The 16,364-nt window shown below is 51.4% G+C and overlaps 1 protein-coding gene across 1 annotated transcript in view; it reads right to left on the bottom strand.

Moving 5' to 3' along the window:
* Positions 1-16,364, bottom strand: part of Insc (INSC spindle orientation adaptor protein) — a 133,752-nt gene that overhangs the window by 51,085 nt on the left and 66,303 nt on the right. Inside the window, exon 6 of the mRNA XM_004650840.2 lies at positions 8,316-8,429. Within this exon, the coding sequence (XP_004650897.2) occupies positions 8,316-8,429 (114 nt within the window). The remainder of the gene's footprint in view (positions 1-8,315; positions 8,430-16,364) is intronic.

The following is a 16,364-nucleotide window of genomic DNA, read 5'->3' as shown; positions in this document are numbered from 1 at the left end:
GTGCTCCCCGTCCTCTGTGCCCGTGCTCCCCGTCCTCTGTGCCTGTGCTCCCCGTCCTCTGTGCCTGTGCTCCCCGTCCTCTGTGCCCGTGCTCCCCGTCCTCTGTGCCCGTGCTCCCCGTCCTCTGTGCCCGTGCTCCCGTCCTCTGTGCCCGTGCTCCCGTCCTCTGTGCCCGTGCTCCCGTCCTCTGTGCCCGTGCTCCCGTCCTCTGTGCCCGTGCTCCCCGTCCTCTGTGCCTGTGCTCCCCTCCTCTGTGCCCGTGCTCCCCGTCCTCTGTGCCCGTGCTCCCGTCCTCTGTGCCCGTGCTCCCCGTCCTCTGTGCCCGTGCTCCCCGTCCTCTGTGCCCGTGCTCCCGTCCTCTGTGCCCGTGCTCCCCGTCCTCTGTGCCCGTGCTCCCGTCCTCTGTGCCCGTGCTCCCCGTCCTCTGTGCCCGTGCTCCCGTCCTCTGTGCCCGTGCTCCCGTCCTCTGTGCCCGTGCTCCCCGTCCTCTGTGCCCGTGCTCCCGTCCTCTGTGCCCGTGCTCCCCGTCCTCTGTGCCCGTGCTCCCGTCCTCTGTGCCCGTGCTCCCCGTCCTCTGTGCCCGTGCTCCCGTCCTCTGTGCCCGTGCTCCCGTCCTCTGTGCCCGTGCTCCCGTCCTCTGTGCCCGTGCTCCCCGTCCTCTGTGCCTGTGCTCCCCTCCTCTGTGCCCGTGCTCCCCGTCCTCTGTGCCCGTGCTCCCGTCCTCTGTGCCCGTGCTCCCCGTCCTCTGTGCCCGTGCTCCCCGTCCTCTGTGCCCGTGCTCCCGTCCTCTGTGCCCGTGCTCCCCGTCCTCTGTGCCCGTGCTCCCGTCCTCTGTGCCCGTGCTCCCCGTCCTCTGTGCCCGTGCTCCCGTCCTCTGTGCCCGTGCTCCCGTCCTCTGTGCCCGTGCTCCCCGTCCTCTGTGCCCGTGCTCCCGTCCTCTGTGCCCGTGCTCCCCGTCCTCTGTGCCCGTGCTCCCGTCCTCTGTGCCCGTGCTCCCGTCCTCTGTGCCCGTGCTCACGTCCTCTGTGCCCGTGCTCCCCGTCCTCTGTGCCCGTCCTCCCGTCCTCTGTGCCCGTCCTCTTGTCCTCTGTGCCCGCGCTCCCCGTCTGCTGAGAACCATGGTGGGCTACTTTCTCTCACTGTCTGGAGACCCCAGGAGAGTGCGCGTGAGAAGCTCACCCTTCAGTGGCTTGCAAGATTTATTCTGCAATCTTCACAACAACCACCCTCTCCACCTGGGCTCTGGGTCAAAGTGAATTCAGCGAATACCCACCAAAAGCACACCCAGCATGTGCCTTGTGCCAGGCTCTGCTCCACGGGTGGAGGATGCAGCCACAGATGGCTGAAAACGGAGGAACCAGGGGCCACTGTGGCTCAGAAGGTGCCCCAAACTAACTCACCCCCATCTTCCTCTCCTCCACTCCAAAAAGATAGGATCGCAGGCTCTTTTTTTGGTATTTTAAAATTTTTATCTATTGTTTATCAGAGAGAGAGGGTGAGATCAAGAGAGAGAGAAAGAATTGGTGCGCCAAAGCCTCTAGCCACTACAATCGAACCCCAGGCAAAAGCACCACCATGTGTACATGCGCGACCTTGCCCGCCCACTTGCATCACCTTGTACATCTGGCTTACCTGGGACCTGGAGAGTCCAATATAAGTCCTTAGGGTTTTGCAGACAAGTGCTTTAACAGCTAAGCCATCTCTCCAACCCTTTTTTGATGTTTTTGAGGTAGGGTCTCACTCTAGCCCAGGCTGACGTGGAACTCACTCTGTAGTCCCAGTAGGGCCTTGAATTTATAGTAATCCTCCTACCGCTGCCTCCCAAGTGTTGGGATTAAAGACGCATGGCATCATTCCTGGCACTGGTTCTTTTTGCTGATGATCACCATAGAGATCAAGAAGGAATATAACTCTGAAGGAGTTGTTAATCCCTGAAACTTTACAGTCAGATAAGATTGACTATAAACTTTGAGATCACTAATTCTTGGGGTAGTTTATTTAGTGAGAAAGAGATATACCCTTGAACAAGAAAATGTATTCATGCATTCAGATATACCACTAGGTTATCATATGGCAAACACAGTGTTGGCCATCATTCATATTGAAAGAATGTTCTGACAGGTAACTCTAAAAGCAGGTACAAAGCTGGCTAGAAGTTCAATGAAATGAGGGCTGGCGGGTGAGGACGTGTTAAGGAAACATCCAGCAGGAAGCCCTTGTTCCAGGAGGAGTTTGTCAAAGACAAGACAGAATTCCTCTGCATTCAAATGCATATTAATACTCCAATCACAATACATCCCTCATGTAACAAGATATCTTTCCCTCTGATTCCGTGCTCTCTATGACCCTTAATCCCAGGGAAAGCCAATGAGTGTTACAGAAAGTCTTTACTTAGGGGCTAGAGAGACCGCTTAGAGGGTACAGAGCTTGCAAGCATGAAGCTGAGGTTGACCCCCAGTACCCACTTAGAATGATAGATGGGAAGGTGGAGACAGGAGGACCCTGGAGCTGGCTTGCTAGCTCAGCCTTGTTGGTAAGCATCATGCCAACAAGACACCCTGTCTCATAAAGAGGTGGATGGTGTTCCTGATGATAATTCACTTGCACACTACACACACACACATATGGAAGGTGGGGGAGAAAAAGGGGCAAGAGAAAAAGTATGTGTCTGTGTGTGAAAGAGGGAACTTCCTTTGAAAGGCAATGAAGTACAATGGAGTTATTATCTCAAGTGAGAAGAAATAAAACAAAACAGTCATACAAGTTATTGATAGGTTCCTACAGACATAAATATATGTACCTATACACGGTATATTTATATATGGGTGTATTTATACTTAATCATCTAAATAGATTGGGTGGTAAATGATTAATAAATTGCTATTTACATTCAGAGAAAACAATGAAGAAACTGTCCAAGAGCCCAAGGCTAAAACCACAAAGAATGTGGCAGCCTCCCTTGGCTCAGAAGGTGCCAAGACCACGGGGTATCTTTAAGGCTTTGCACGCATATGAATTGGATCCTCATTCCATGCTCTCCCAAGCCTGTGAAAAATGTACTTACCATGCATACACCACACCACACATACTTTTACACACACACACACACACACACACATATCCTTTTGAGTATTTTCAGTTACAAGGAGAAGAAAGGAAACTCTTGGACACTAGGGGTACTGCCCAAATCCTGGCTCTATGGGTAATTAACTAGCTAAAAGTGGGGTCATGGCAGCTACATGACTCAGCAGTAGGAGAGGCAGCTGGGGTGACTGTGGAAGAGGCTGGTTTACAGTTCTAGACAGTAGCATTAGGGTCAGGCCATGCAAGGCTTCCTCATCACAATGTAGTTTCATCCCTTCATGAAAGGTGTGAAAGGGCCAGGGCGCATGAAAAGGGAAAGCAGGGAGGGGCCCGCTGGGGAATTTAGATGGATGATTCCACGGACCCCACTGGCGCCCCCACTAACGGCCTGAGAGCATTACACAGGCTGGGACTGGGATCTCCTGAGCTAGCAGATCATTGTGGGCTGAGGCTTATTTAATTTTATAGAAAGCTCTGGGCTGCAAGCCCAGCTACATAATGGCATGAATTATTTAGACAGGCTCATGATGGGCTGGCACACTGTTGGCTGAGGCCATTCTGGTGTGTAAGCTGGTGATGGAAGGAATAACAGAGTAATAGGGTAATTCTGATGGAGAATTTTGGGGAGGGGGAGTTCTGTGCTCTGCTCTGGGGATATAAGCAGGCTTGTCATACTCATCATAGAGAAGCCTGAACTCATTCCTTAGTCTTTAAAAGATTCTAACAGAGTTATAAGACACACATCAATCAGTCAGGCTGCCAGGTTCTCTCCTAGAGCAGTTTATGTAGATGAATGACCCACAGATTCCAGGGAGCCCTAAAGATATGGATGAGGAAGCCTAGTGAGATGAACACCCCACGTCTATCCTATGTGGAACACATGGATTGAGGATGAGGAACGCCACTGAGCAGAACACCCCACACACACATATGTCACACGTTGGGCACATGGACTGAGCGTCTGAGGTGAGAAAGTCACACAATGTGTGCCAGGGACTGAGTACCAGCACCGCTGTCCACATGGACAGCCCCACACAGTGATTCTACTGGTAGAACTCATCATTCAAGATAGGAGACATTGCTGAATCTCCTCTCTGCTTCCACCTTCTGTCCACCCATCCTAAGGACCAGACCCAAGAGCCTGAGATGAAGACGGCAGTCAACAGACCTGGTTAAAAATCCGGCTCTGCACTACTGTGTGTGATCTTGAGCAAGTCATTGACTTACTTCCTAAACAGTTCTTTCCTCATCTTAAAGAAGGGAACTATAATTCCAACACATCTAAACATGGCTGGAGCACCAGATGCGTTACCATGCCAAGTGGAAGGCACAGTGCTTGAGTCCAGAATCAAAGACACAGGAGACCCATGTGGTGGGAGCGGGGGGAGGAGAGGAAGAGGGAGGCAGGTAAGAAGGAGAGAAGGCAGTGCTTCTGAGAGGCAGTGCAGAATGGCAACAAAATCATTTAATGCTAAGCATCTAGGTTCAAATGCTGCACTTCTTACTGTGTGACCTCGCTATCTGATCACCCCTACCTGAACAATGAGGCACTCTCTTTCTTCTACACAGGCCTAAGAGAAGGCTTCAACAGGTACTTAAGTGAGGATAAAGCACTTACAACATTATCTGGCATATAGTAAGTGCTAAGAAACATTTTATTGTATATGTCTTGTGCCTTATTGCTGCTGCTATACCAACCCCATCACCATTGCCATCACAGTTGACCACCTCCAGACTCAAAATGCTCCCAGCACGGCTCAGGGAATTTTGTGGAAGAGGGGGCAGAAAGATGGTTAGAACCACAATTTGGGACATTTTGCACAGAGACATTGCCTCTCCCCCGTCATAATGCATGACCCACAATTCCCATGGGGTTGGCCTGCATCTCCAACAAGGAAGGCCTTTACAGAAAAAGGGCAGGAAGGATGGAAAGGATGTTATCAACATGTGTTGTTTACAAGAAACTATGTCCACATCTAATTTTTAAAAATGAAAAAAAAAAAGTTGACCACTTCCAGCTGTAGAAATCTCAGGTTGAACTTCTCTCCCTCTCTGGTCAGCGCCTCCCAGGGCTGTTTTCCTGCAGTGTCTACCAAGGCAGCATGGTCATTCTTTGTGCAGTGTGGCATGAGCCAAGGCAGAGGACATGCTAACTCTGACTGAGACACAGCTGTTAGAAAAGGAACTCTGCCTGGTCAGGGAAAGACTCCAGGTTTGAAAGAACTGACAAAGAATGCTGACTTCAGAACTGAATAAAACATGATTTCAAGTATAAGCTAAGCAAGGAATTCAACCACTATGAGTTCTATATGTTTCATCTGTAAACCAGTCAGGAATACCCATCTCAAAGTGGCACATGTGAACCAGATACCAAAACTACCCAAAAAGTAACAGCACAAGGCCTGGACCACAGGACACAACCAGGATACAGTCATTCTTACTGTTATTGTAGTTAATACTCAGTGAGACTCATGGCTTCCCTTACTCACGTTCTGGTGGGGCATGGCCCATGTAACACTCACAAGATCAAGGCAGAATCCTTAGAGGGGACAGCCCCAATGCCCACTGCATCTCTTTTGCACCCACACTACCACAAGCTTTCACTTTGAATCTCAATGCCTCCAGAGGTGACCAGTGGCCCACGTGACATAGTAGGGAATTAGAAATCACCTGGGAGGCTAACCTAGGACCACAAGCTCCTTTCTAGACCAATTAAAGCAAAATCAGAAATCACTTAAATTTCCCTTGTGATTCTTATGGGCTTTCAGTCTTGAGAACTTCTGAGTCTAACCCAAGGATCTGACAAATTGAACCCGGAATCACTACTGTGAGCTTTGGAGTATGAACTCCAAACCCCAAAACCTGAGTTCTAAGTCTGTGTGACTTTGGCAAAGTCCCTCAAACCATAACCTAAACTATAAACAGGAACATGGTGCCCACTTCGTAGTTGCACAGAGGCATTGGTCAGATGGCACAGCAATGATTAAAGGCTACCTATTGATATTACGTACAATTAATTTATCCCCGATCCAGAGCTGACAAGCATTTATGCTGTTCTTCTAAATGCATTTAAAGGCTTTAAAGTCTCTGGCATGAACCCTGGGAAGAATCTGAGGCTATCCTTCAGAACAGCAGGGTTTAAAAATATAGTTCTAAGCATCTTCCAGGATCACAGGGAATCTTGGGTGGGGCCAGCGTGTCTGTCTTCCTCAAACTCTTTGAAGGATGGCGATGCAGGGAAGATTGGAAGCCATTACTGTGCCTTCTTCCTGTGACTGGCGTCCTCAAACTACTGCAGGCCGGCCCTAGTCCCAGTCAGAGGACTGGCTCTTTCCCCAGCAGTGGCGCCGCTATAGTTGTTTAGTCAAACAGGTGTGTGTGCCCTTCAGTCGTCCTCTAGATGCTTTTGTGCTTGTCCATAGATGAGTTCTTATTGCATTTTTATTCAGAGAAGCTTCTTTTGGCATAAGGAGGTGACTACTGGTGAAACTCAAAACTCGAAGCACTTAGAAGAAGTGACAGCTGAGTGGTCTGCACGAAAGGAGACATCTCTATCATCCACTCCAAGGCTCATTAGAAGCCTATGGAAGAGGGGTAGAAGAAAGAGCCAAAGGATGGGGAGGAGTGCGAGGCACAAGGTAGCTATTGCACTCATGACCTCAGAGCAGTGGTCATTACCTACCCCATGTTGGGCCCATCAACATGTCGTCACGGACGATGGAGGAAGGCAAAATAATGACATCAAAATACAAGTTGAAAAGAGGGCTACATGGGTAGCTAAGTGGTTAAGGCTTTTGTCTGCATAGCCAAAGGACCCATGTTTGATTCCCCAGGACCCACGTCGGCCAGATGCACAAGGAGGCGCACACATCTGGAGTTCGTCTGCAGTGGCTGGAGGCCCTGGCGCTCCTGTACACACATTCTCTCTCTCTCTCTCTCCCTCACTCTTTGTGAAGAAGAAGGGGCTCTGTGAGACAGGGATGGGGACAAAGACTAAAGAAGGAAATGAGAGAAGATTATGACCAAAATATCTTATCTGCATGAATGAAACTTGCCAGTAAATTCGTTAGGATGGAAGAGATGGCTCAGCAGGTAAGTGCATTTCTTGCACATGTGTGAGGGCCCAAGAGGGCCCAAGTTTGAATCTCCAAAACCCACGTAACAGATGGATGTGGTCACACACACCTGTGGCACCAGTCCTGTGGCGAGACCAGAGAATTTCTGGGGTTCCTGAACACAACAGTTTGTTGCAAGAAGAAAAATCAGGCTGGTGAGTGATGTAAGGGGTCAGCCAATGTTCTCTGGCTGCCACTAATGAGCCCACAGGGTACCACGGGCGAACACAGGGTGCTGCCTCAGCACATACACACCGCACGACACATACTACACACATGAGGAAAGATAAAAGTAAACAGTAAAACAAACCTGAGTTTGGTCCTATATCTTCCAACCGTTTATGTTCGCTCTAAGATTTGAAGGCTACAGTCAAGATCAAGGTAACCAGAAAGCTAGTGAAGTCCACCCTCGATTGAATTGAAGCAAACCACGGCCCACTTTGATTCCATTCTCTCCTCACGTAGTGCTGGAGTGCCATAGGGATACAGCAGGAAGCTTAGCATGTGTGTATTTAGAAGACCCTCGAGCACATGTCTTAGATTTCAGATAAAGGTCATGTTTACAGACACGTTCCTCCTATTTCTCCTGGTGGCACTGCTGCTGACTATAATGGGGTAGGGATGATCATGAGAGGCATTAAGACACGTGGATGGAGCTTAGCCTAGAGCCAAGACTGTATTTTAAAGCTTTTCTTTGGACTCAGTTTAAGGTACTATGTTGTTTATAACCATAATGTCCAGAAGTCATGTAAAATCAGACTTCTAGAATGCTACCTGACAGACAGTCTACACCTTACTGGGAATACCAGGAGCAGCACCACAGGTGAGAAAAGAGGGCGTGTGCAGTGGGGAAGGAGGCTTGGCATTTGTAACCCATCACATAAAGCAAGATGGTGGAGGCTCTGGGAACGCTGGCTTTTCATTTCAAGTGGGAAAGAAGACCACAGAATTCCCACCTAGTAAAGACAGAAACATCTAGAGCCAGCTAGGAGAGCTGACCCTTCCAAGATCACACAGCAAATTCATGCTGTGGCCAAGACAAATCTCCAGAGCCAGCTGTTCCCACCCACTAAACCAGTGAGCTTCCCTTTACCTCCCCGAGACCATGAAGTTCACCTTGGCTATGATGCGGCACAAAGGGGCCCCCTCCTGGGTGAGGCTGAACAGGTTCCCTGTGGTGGACTCCATGGTGTAGACATCATCAGAGGCATCAAGTTTTCTCACCAGTGCCTAAGAAGAGAGAAAAGCCAGCTAATTAGCTCATGTTGCCCCTGGGCCTTGCTTGTCTTCCTTAATGAAATGAATACCAGTGGCCTGTACTTCTCACAGCCCCTGTGGAGTCTGTAACACTGCCCTATCCACCGCCTCTGCTCCATGCGGTTGGCAGGTTATAGCTTTCAGTGAGATCTGAATGACATCTCAGCGATGGAGGATCATTTCAACCACTAGCAATGGACAGCAATGACAGATTTCCTTCATTCGAGTCCACCAGAAAATCACCTCTTGGCACTTACGGCCTTAGCAAATACCATTTTGCTGTGCTACTCATTCCCAGTGAGAATAGAAACCATTTGTGAGGTAAACATCAAGCTGAAAATCAGGGAGTAGACAGCTGCAGGAGTTCAGTCAGGGCCTCACTGTAGCCCAGGCTAGCTTCAAACTCATGACAATCTACTGACCTCAGCCTGCTGGGACTAAAAGCATGAGCCACCACACTCAAGTGAATTTGCTCATTTTGGATGGCGATTATTCAAGGGTGAACTCCAGATGTTTGATGGGTCCAGGGGTTGAGATAAGCCCTCCACAATAGTGTCACACTCCTTGAGGGCATCTGCATCTAGTATATAAACTGGTAAAACAGCAACATGGGGAACTTTGCCAACAGGTGGTAACTGTGGGTGGTATCATACTGACTGGAGCATTCTAGGCATTGGTGAAAGGGTCTGGATAGAAGACCAGGGAAACCATTAACGTAAGAGTAATTAACAAATAAGATATGGGGACTGTTCCTAGAAGAGTTTAGCAAATTTCTGGGAAAAAGCCTTGTATGAATTGAAACCACTTCATAATCAGCCATTAGCTTTGAAGCATGTAATTGATTATCAATTATTCCTACCTGCTGACGAATGCCAGTTGATCTAGATACTCTTGGGAAGTGTGAAGGTAGAAATTAGGGAGCTATGCCTTTCAGTGACTTATACCAGAAAGCCCAGCCTCCAGGTCTAAGCAGCTTCTGGTACAATTTCAGTTGGGTTGTATTGTTTTCTGATAAGATGTCATGTAGCTCAAATTAGCCTCCTGTAACTTCTGATCCTCTTGCCTCTGTCTCCTCAGTGCTGAGATTACAACTGTGAATCACCGGTACCATATTTATTGTTAAATATTAAAATTAAATATACTTAAATATTAAAATTTAAATAGTAAAGTACTTAATACTAATAAAATGTTTTTAAAATATTATTTCCTTAATAATCGTGGCATACTTGTTACTTTCTTATTGCCGTGAATACCTTACTAGAAGCAATTTAAGGAAGACAGGGTTTATTTTGGCTCCACTGTGTCATTACAGTCCGTCAGGTCTGGAAGGCATGGTAGCAGGAGCATGCAGCAGAGCTGGTTGACTTGAGTCAATCAGGAAGCAGAGGGCAATGGCTGCTGCTGCTCAGCTCACCTTCTCTTGTTTTATTCAGTCCTGGACGCCAGCTCATGCAGTGATGCTGCCTATAGTTAAAGTGGGTCCTTCCACATTACTTAACATCATCTAGAAACCCTCTCACAGACAATTCCAGAGATTGTTTCCATGATGACAATTCTAAATCCTGACAACTTGACAACCAAAGATTAACCATTATACCTCGTATTTTGAAACAAACACTTGGACTGAGATTTGTGCTCTAATACCAGCTTGCTTTTAACACTCTATGCTGAAGAAGTGTGCATATGATTAGAAAACATTGAGTCTGAAGCCAGACAGCCTGGGTTCAAATCCTGACTCTGCCACTTCTATGGGTTCCACAGCAGATAGTACTGTTTAGCCTTTCTTTGCCTCAGTCTGTAAAATGTTGGAATTAACAGTGTGTATGTCTTACAGTTATTGTGTCTACATATGAAGCTTGTCAATATACAGAAAACTTATTCTTTGCATGTGTGCACTGTGTGGTATACTGTGTGTGGGGGGGGAGGGGTTTTTTTACCCACTGCACATGCATACACAGGCCAAAGTAGAATGCTGAATGTTCTCAGTCACTTACACATAGGTTTCCTATAAGGAGTCTCTCACTGACCTTGGAGCTGCCATCTTTAGTCAGACCGGTCAGCCAGTGAGACCCAGAAATCAGCATTACCACTCCCCACAGGACTGGAGTCATAGGCATATGTGCATATTCCCAGTAGCTGACATGGATGCTGAGGGATCAAACTCGGGCAGTGCTGGGTCCTCTTGGACCCTCATGCTGACGGAAAATGCTCTTACCCACCGACCTACCTCCCAAGCCCTAGAGAAAATACCTAAAAGTACCTGCCGCATAGAAGGCAAATGAAAGTATTAGCAGCCATCATTTTGTGATCTTGGGGCAATAGAGATAATATCCCTAAAGTTTGTTTTCCCCACTTATGGAATGATTAAAATTAAGAGGGTTTGAGGATGGAGGTAGAAGACTCATAGAATTCTACACACACACACACCAAGCTAATCCTCTACATAGAATAGCCTTAGATTAAATGTGTAGCTAATCAAACAACATTCAATATAAAAATTACTCTCTAGGATTTGATAGATGCCCCTTTAAGAGATTCAACAAAAGGTATCATTAATTAGATTCGTCCCTACAAATCTCGGTAATGAGCATGCTTCATAAAACCCTCCCCCACTATTGCTATGAACAACATCACAGGCAATAAAATGTTCAGGTAAAAATGAAGGTTTCATATATTGGGGTCCTGTACTGAAATGATAATTACCTAGTATTCTTGATGAGTGTTTGTGCTTGAAACAAATTAGCATTACATTAAACAATTCAAACCCAACATCTTTTGCAATCAGCTGCTAATATTAGACCATTTATGTCTAAGAATAATTTCCTATTAATGTCTGTACACATATATTGAGTAATTACACACCACATATACTCAGTGAAAAAGAAAAGTTGTAACACTTTCTCACAGCATAAACCTGGAAAAGCATCAAAGATCCCAATAGACTATGCGAGATCCTAAATATCACAGTGCCATGGCTGGCAGGGCTCTCTTACCTAATTTTCATTTCACAGTTGAGGAAACCGAGGCAAAGAATCCTGATAGGACCACATATCTGATCCATAGAAGCTAGACTGGTCCCCTATGTGATGATTAATCTTCATTGTCAACTTGACTGGATTTAAAATCACCATAATAAAACACACCTCTATCTATATGTGACTATGGGGGTGCTTCCAGAGAGATTCAACTGAGCAGGCAAAACTCATCCTGAATGTGGACAGCACTGTCCCATCGTCTGGCGACTGGGACTGAAGAAAGAGGAAGAAGAAAGTTGAGCATCGGCATCTTTCCGCTTCTTGACACAATGTGACCAGCTGCCTCACGCCTCCGCCACCATGCCTTCCCTGTGGTGATGCAGTGTCGCCCTTCCTGCGCTGCCTTCCTTCCGTACGTTACTTTTGTCAGGTACTTTGCCGCAGCAACTAGCAAAGTGACCAGTACACTCTGAAAGCTGGCCTTCCCAGTTTGAAGATCAGTGACTCTGTCTCTACTGTGGAGGACAGGACCACACTGGACTGTCTGAGCTAGAAGCCAGGGAAGAAAGTGATCCATTGTCCACTGTGTCCTGACTTTCATCATCATCAACAGTGAGGCCACCAGAGACCCCATAGCAGGAGGCATCGCTGACCCAGACCCCTCCCTTGTGCACCCACCCGGGTCTCTTACTGTGTCCTTGCTGATGCCACACTCCCTCCAACTTCTCCCAACTGAGACGGAGCACAGCAGGGCTGTGTGACAGGCAGGGCTGTGTGACAGGCAGGGCTGTGTGACAGGACAGGGCTGTATGACAGGCAGGGCCGTGTGACAGGACAGGGCCGTGTGACAGGACAGGGCCGTGTGACAGGACAGGGCCGTGTGACAGGCAGGGCCGTGTGACAGGACAGGGCCGTGTGACAGGCAGGGCCGTGTGACAGGACAGGGCCGTGTGACAGGACAGGGCCGTGTGACAGGCAGGGCCGTGTGACAGGACAGGGCCGTGTGACAGGCAGGGCCGTGTGACAGGACAGGGCCGTGTGACAGGACAGGGCCGTGTGACAGGACAGGGCCGTGTGACAGGCAGGGCCGTGTGACAGGACAGGGCCGTGTGACAGGCAGGGCCGTGTGACAGGACAGGGCCGTGTGACAGGCAGGGCCGTGTGACAGGACAGGGCCGTGTGACAGGCAGGGCCGTGTGACAGGACAGGGCCGTGTGACAGGACAGGGCCGTGTGACAGGCAGGGCCGTGTGACAGGCAGGGCCGTGTGACAGGACAGGGCCGTGTGACAGGCAGGGCCGTGTGACAGGACAGGGCCGTGTGACAGGACAGGGCCGTGTGACAGGCAGGGCCGTGTGACAGGCAGGGCCGTGTGACAGGACAGGGCCGTGTGACAGGCAGGGCCGTGTGACAGGACGGGGCCGTGTGACAGGACGGGGCCGTGTGACAGGACGGGGCCGTGTGACAGGCAGGGCTATGTGACAGGACGGGGCCGTGTGACAGGACAGGGCCGTGTGACAGGCAGGGCCGTGTGACAGGACAGGGCTGTGTGACAGGCAGGGTCGTGTGACAGGACAGGGCTGTGTGACAGGACAGGGCTGTGTGACAGGACAGGGCTGTGTGACAGGTTGGGCCGTGTGACAGGACAGGGCCGTGTGACAGGCAGGGCCGTGTGACAGGCAGGGCCGTGTGACAGGACAGGGCCGTGTGACAGGACAGGGCCGTGTGACAGGACAGGGCCGTGTGACAGGACAGGGCTGTGTGACAGGACAGGGCCGTGTGACAGGACAGGGCCGTGTGACAGGCAGGGCCGTGTGACAGGACAGGGCTGTATGACAGGCAGGGTCGTGTGACAGGACAGGGCTGTGTGACAGGACAGGGCTGTGTGACAGGACAGGGCCGTGTGACAGGTTGGGCCGTGTGACAGGACAGGGCCGTGTGACAGGCAGGGCCGTGTGACAGGCAGGGCCGTGTGACAGGACAGGGCCGTGTGACAGGCAGGGCCGTGTGACAGGACACAGGACAGGGCCGTGTGACAGGACAGGGCCGTGTGACAGGCAGGGCTGTGTGATAGGAAGGGCCGTGTGACAGGACAGGGCTGTGTGACAGGACGGGGCCGTGTGACAGGACAGGGCCGTGTGACAGGCAGGGCCGTGTGACAGGACAGGGCTGTGTGACAGGACAGGGCTGTGTTACAGGACAGGGCCGTGTGACAGGACACAGGACAGGGCCGTGTGACAGGACAGGGCCGTGTGACAGGCAGGGCTGTGTGACAGGAAGGGCCGTGTGACAGGACAGGGCCGTGTGACAGGCAGGGCCGTGTGACAGGACAGGGCCGTGTGACAGGACAGGGCTGTGTGACAGGACAGGGCCGTGTGACAGGACAGGGCCGTGTGACAGGCAGGGCCGTGTGACAGGACAGGGCTGTGTGACAGGACAGGGCCGTGTGACAGGACAGGGCCGTGTGACAGGACAGGGCCGTGTGACAGGCAGGGCCGTGTGACAGGACAGGGCTGTGTGACAGGACAGGGCCGTGTGACAGGACAGGGCCGTGTGACAGGCAGGGCCGTGTGACAGGACAGGGCTGTGTGACAGGCAGGGTCGTGTGACAGGACAGGGCTGTGTGACAGGACAGGGCCTTGTGACAGGACAGGGCCGTGTGACAGGCAGGGCCGTGTGACAGGCAGGGCCGTGTGACAGGACAGGGCCGTGTGACAGGACAGGGCCGTGTGACAGGACAGGGTGTGTGACAGGCAGGGCCGTGTGACAGGACAGGGCCGTGTGACAGGATAGGGCCGTGTGACAGGACAGGGCCGTGTGACAGGCAGGGCCGTGTGACAGGACACAGGACAGGGCCGTGTGACAGGACAGGGCCGTGTGACAGGACAGGGCTGTGTGACAGGACGGGGCCGTGTGACAGGACATGGCCGTGTGACAGGCAGGGCCGTGTGACAGGACAGGGCTGTGTGACAGGACAGGGCTGTGTGACAGGACAGGGCCGTGTGACAGGACACAGGACAGGGCTGTGTGACAGGCAGGGCTGTGTGACAGGACAGGGCCGTGTGACAGGACAGGGCCGTGTGACAGGCAGGGCTGTGTGACAGGACAGGGCCGTTTGACAGGCAGGGCCGTGTGACAGGACAGGGCCGTGTGACTGGCAGGGCCGTGTGACAGGACAGGGCCGTTTGACAGGCAGGGCCGTGTGACAGGACAGGGCCGTGTGACAGGACAGGGCCGTGTGACAGGACAGGGCCGTGTGACAGGCAGGGCCGTGTGACAGGACAGGGCCGTGTTTCAGGACAGGGCCGTGTGACAGGCAGGGCCGTGTGACAGGACAGGGCTGTATGACAGGCAGGGTCGTGTGACAGGACAGGGCTGTGTGACAGGACAGGGCTGTGTGACAGGACAGGGCCGTGTGACAGGCAGGGCCGTGTGACAGGACAGGGCCGTGTGACAGGACAGGGCCGTGTGACAGGCAGGGCCGTGTGACAGGCAGGGCCGTGTGACAGGACAGGGCCGTGTGACAGGCAGGGCCGTGTGACAGGGCAGGGCCTTGTGACAGGACAGGGCCGTGTGACAGGACAGGGCCGTGTGACAGGCAGGGCCGTGTGACAGGACAGGGCCGTGTGACAGGCAGGGCCGTGTGACAGGACAGGGTCGTGTGACAGGACAGGGCCGTGTGACAGGACAGGGCCGTGTGACAGGCAGGGCCGTGTGACAGGACACAGGACAGGGCCGTGTGACAGGACAGGGCCGTGTGACAGGCAGGGCTGTGTGACAGGAAGGGCCGTGTGACAGGACAGGGCTGTGTGACAGGCAGGGCTGTGTGACAGGACAGGGCCGTGTGACAGGACAGGGCCGTGTGACAGGACAGGGCCGTGTGACAGGACAGGGCTTTGTGACAGGACAGGGCCGTGTGACAGGACAGGGTGTGTGACAGGCAGGGCCGTGTGACAGGCAGGGCTGTGTGACAGGACAGGGCTGTGTGACAGGCAGGGCCGTGTAACAGGCAGGGCTGTGTGACAGGACAGGGCCGTGTGACAGGACAGGGCTGTGTGACAGGACAGGGTGTGTGACAGGCAGGGCCGTGTGACAGGACAGGGTGTGTGACAGGCAGGGCTGTGTGACAGGACAGGGCCGTGTGACAGGACAGGGCTGTGTGACAGGCAGGGCTGTGTGACAGGCAGGGCCGTGTGACAGGACAGGGCCGTGTGACAGGCAGGGCTGTGTGACAGGCAGGGCTGTGTGACAGGGTTCCTCCCTCAGTGCCTTGGCCACGATTCCCTACTCAAGCCTTCTTTCCTCCATGTCAGACTTGCAACATGGCTTTCCATTTCTTGCCTTGTCTTTTTTAAAAAAATTACCTTACTTATTTGAGAAAGAGAGAGAGAAAGAGAAAACAGAGAATAGGCATGCCAGGGCGTCCAGCCCCTGAAAAGAACTCCCGATGCTGCGCCCCCTTGTGCATCTGGCTTATGTGGATCCTGAAAAGTTGAACTCGGGTCGTTTGGCTTTGCAGACAAGCGCCTGAACCTCTAAGCCATCTCTCCAGTCCACTCGTTTTGTCTTTCTCTGGAGCTGCTTTTTCCCCCCTATACTGGTACCTGCTTCATACTAACATGTTTCTACATGTCAAGATTTTGGAGATTTGTTTCATTTGGTTTTTGTTTCTCAGGAAATCAAGAAGTTCTAAAAAGTATGTTTTACTCGATATCACGAGAACAGTGATCAAAGAAGGAAGACTTTAGCAAGAACTGCATGAGAGGAGGCCAAAAAAAGTGATAGCATCATAATAGAAGAGCGATTAATAGGAAAAAAGAAGTGGTTGAACAGAGGCAGGAAAAAGGGCAAAAGAAGGTGGTGGGAGGGGATGGTGATTAGTGTACACTGTGTATATGAATAGAGCTTGTTGATGAAACTCTAAAACAAGGCTG

Source organism: Jaculus jaculus, chromosome 3 (assembly GCF_020740685.1).
Source record: "Jaculus jaculus isolate mJacJac1 chromosome 3, mJacJac1.mat.Y.cur, whole genome shotgun sequence".
In the NCBI taxonomy this organism is placed as follows: Eukaryota; Metazoa; Chordata; class Mammalia; order Rodentia; family Dipodidae; genus Jaculus; species Jaculus jaculus.
Note: the sequence above shows the minus strand (reverse complement) of the source record. Positions and strands in the feature narration are given on the sequence as shown.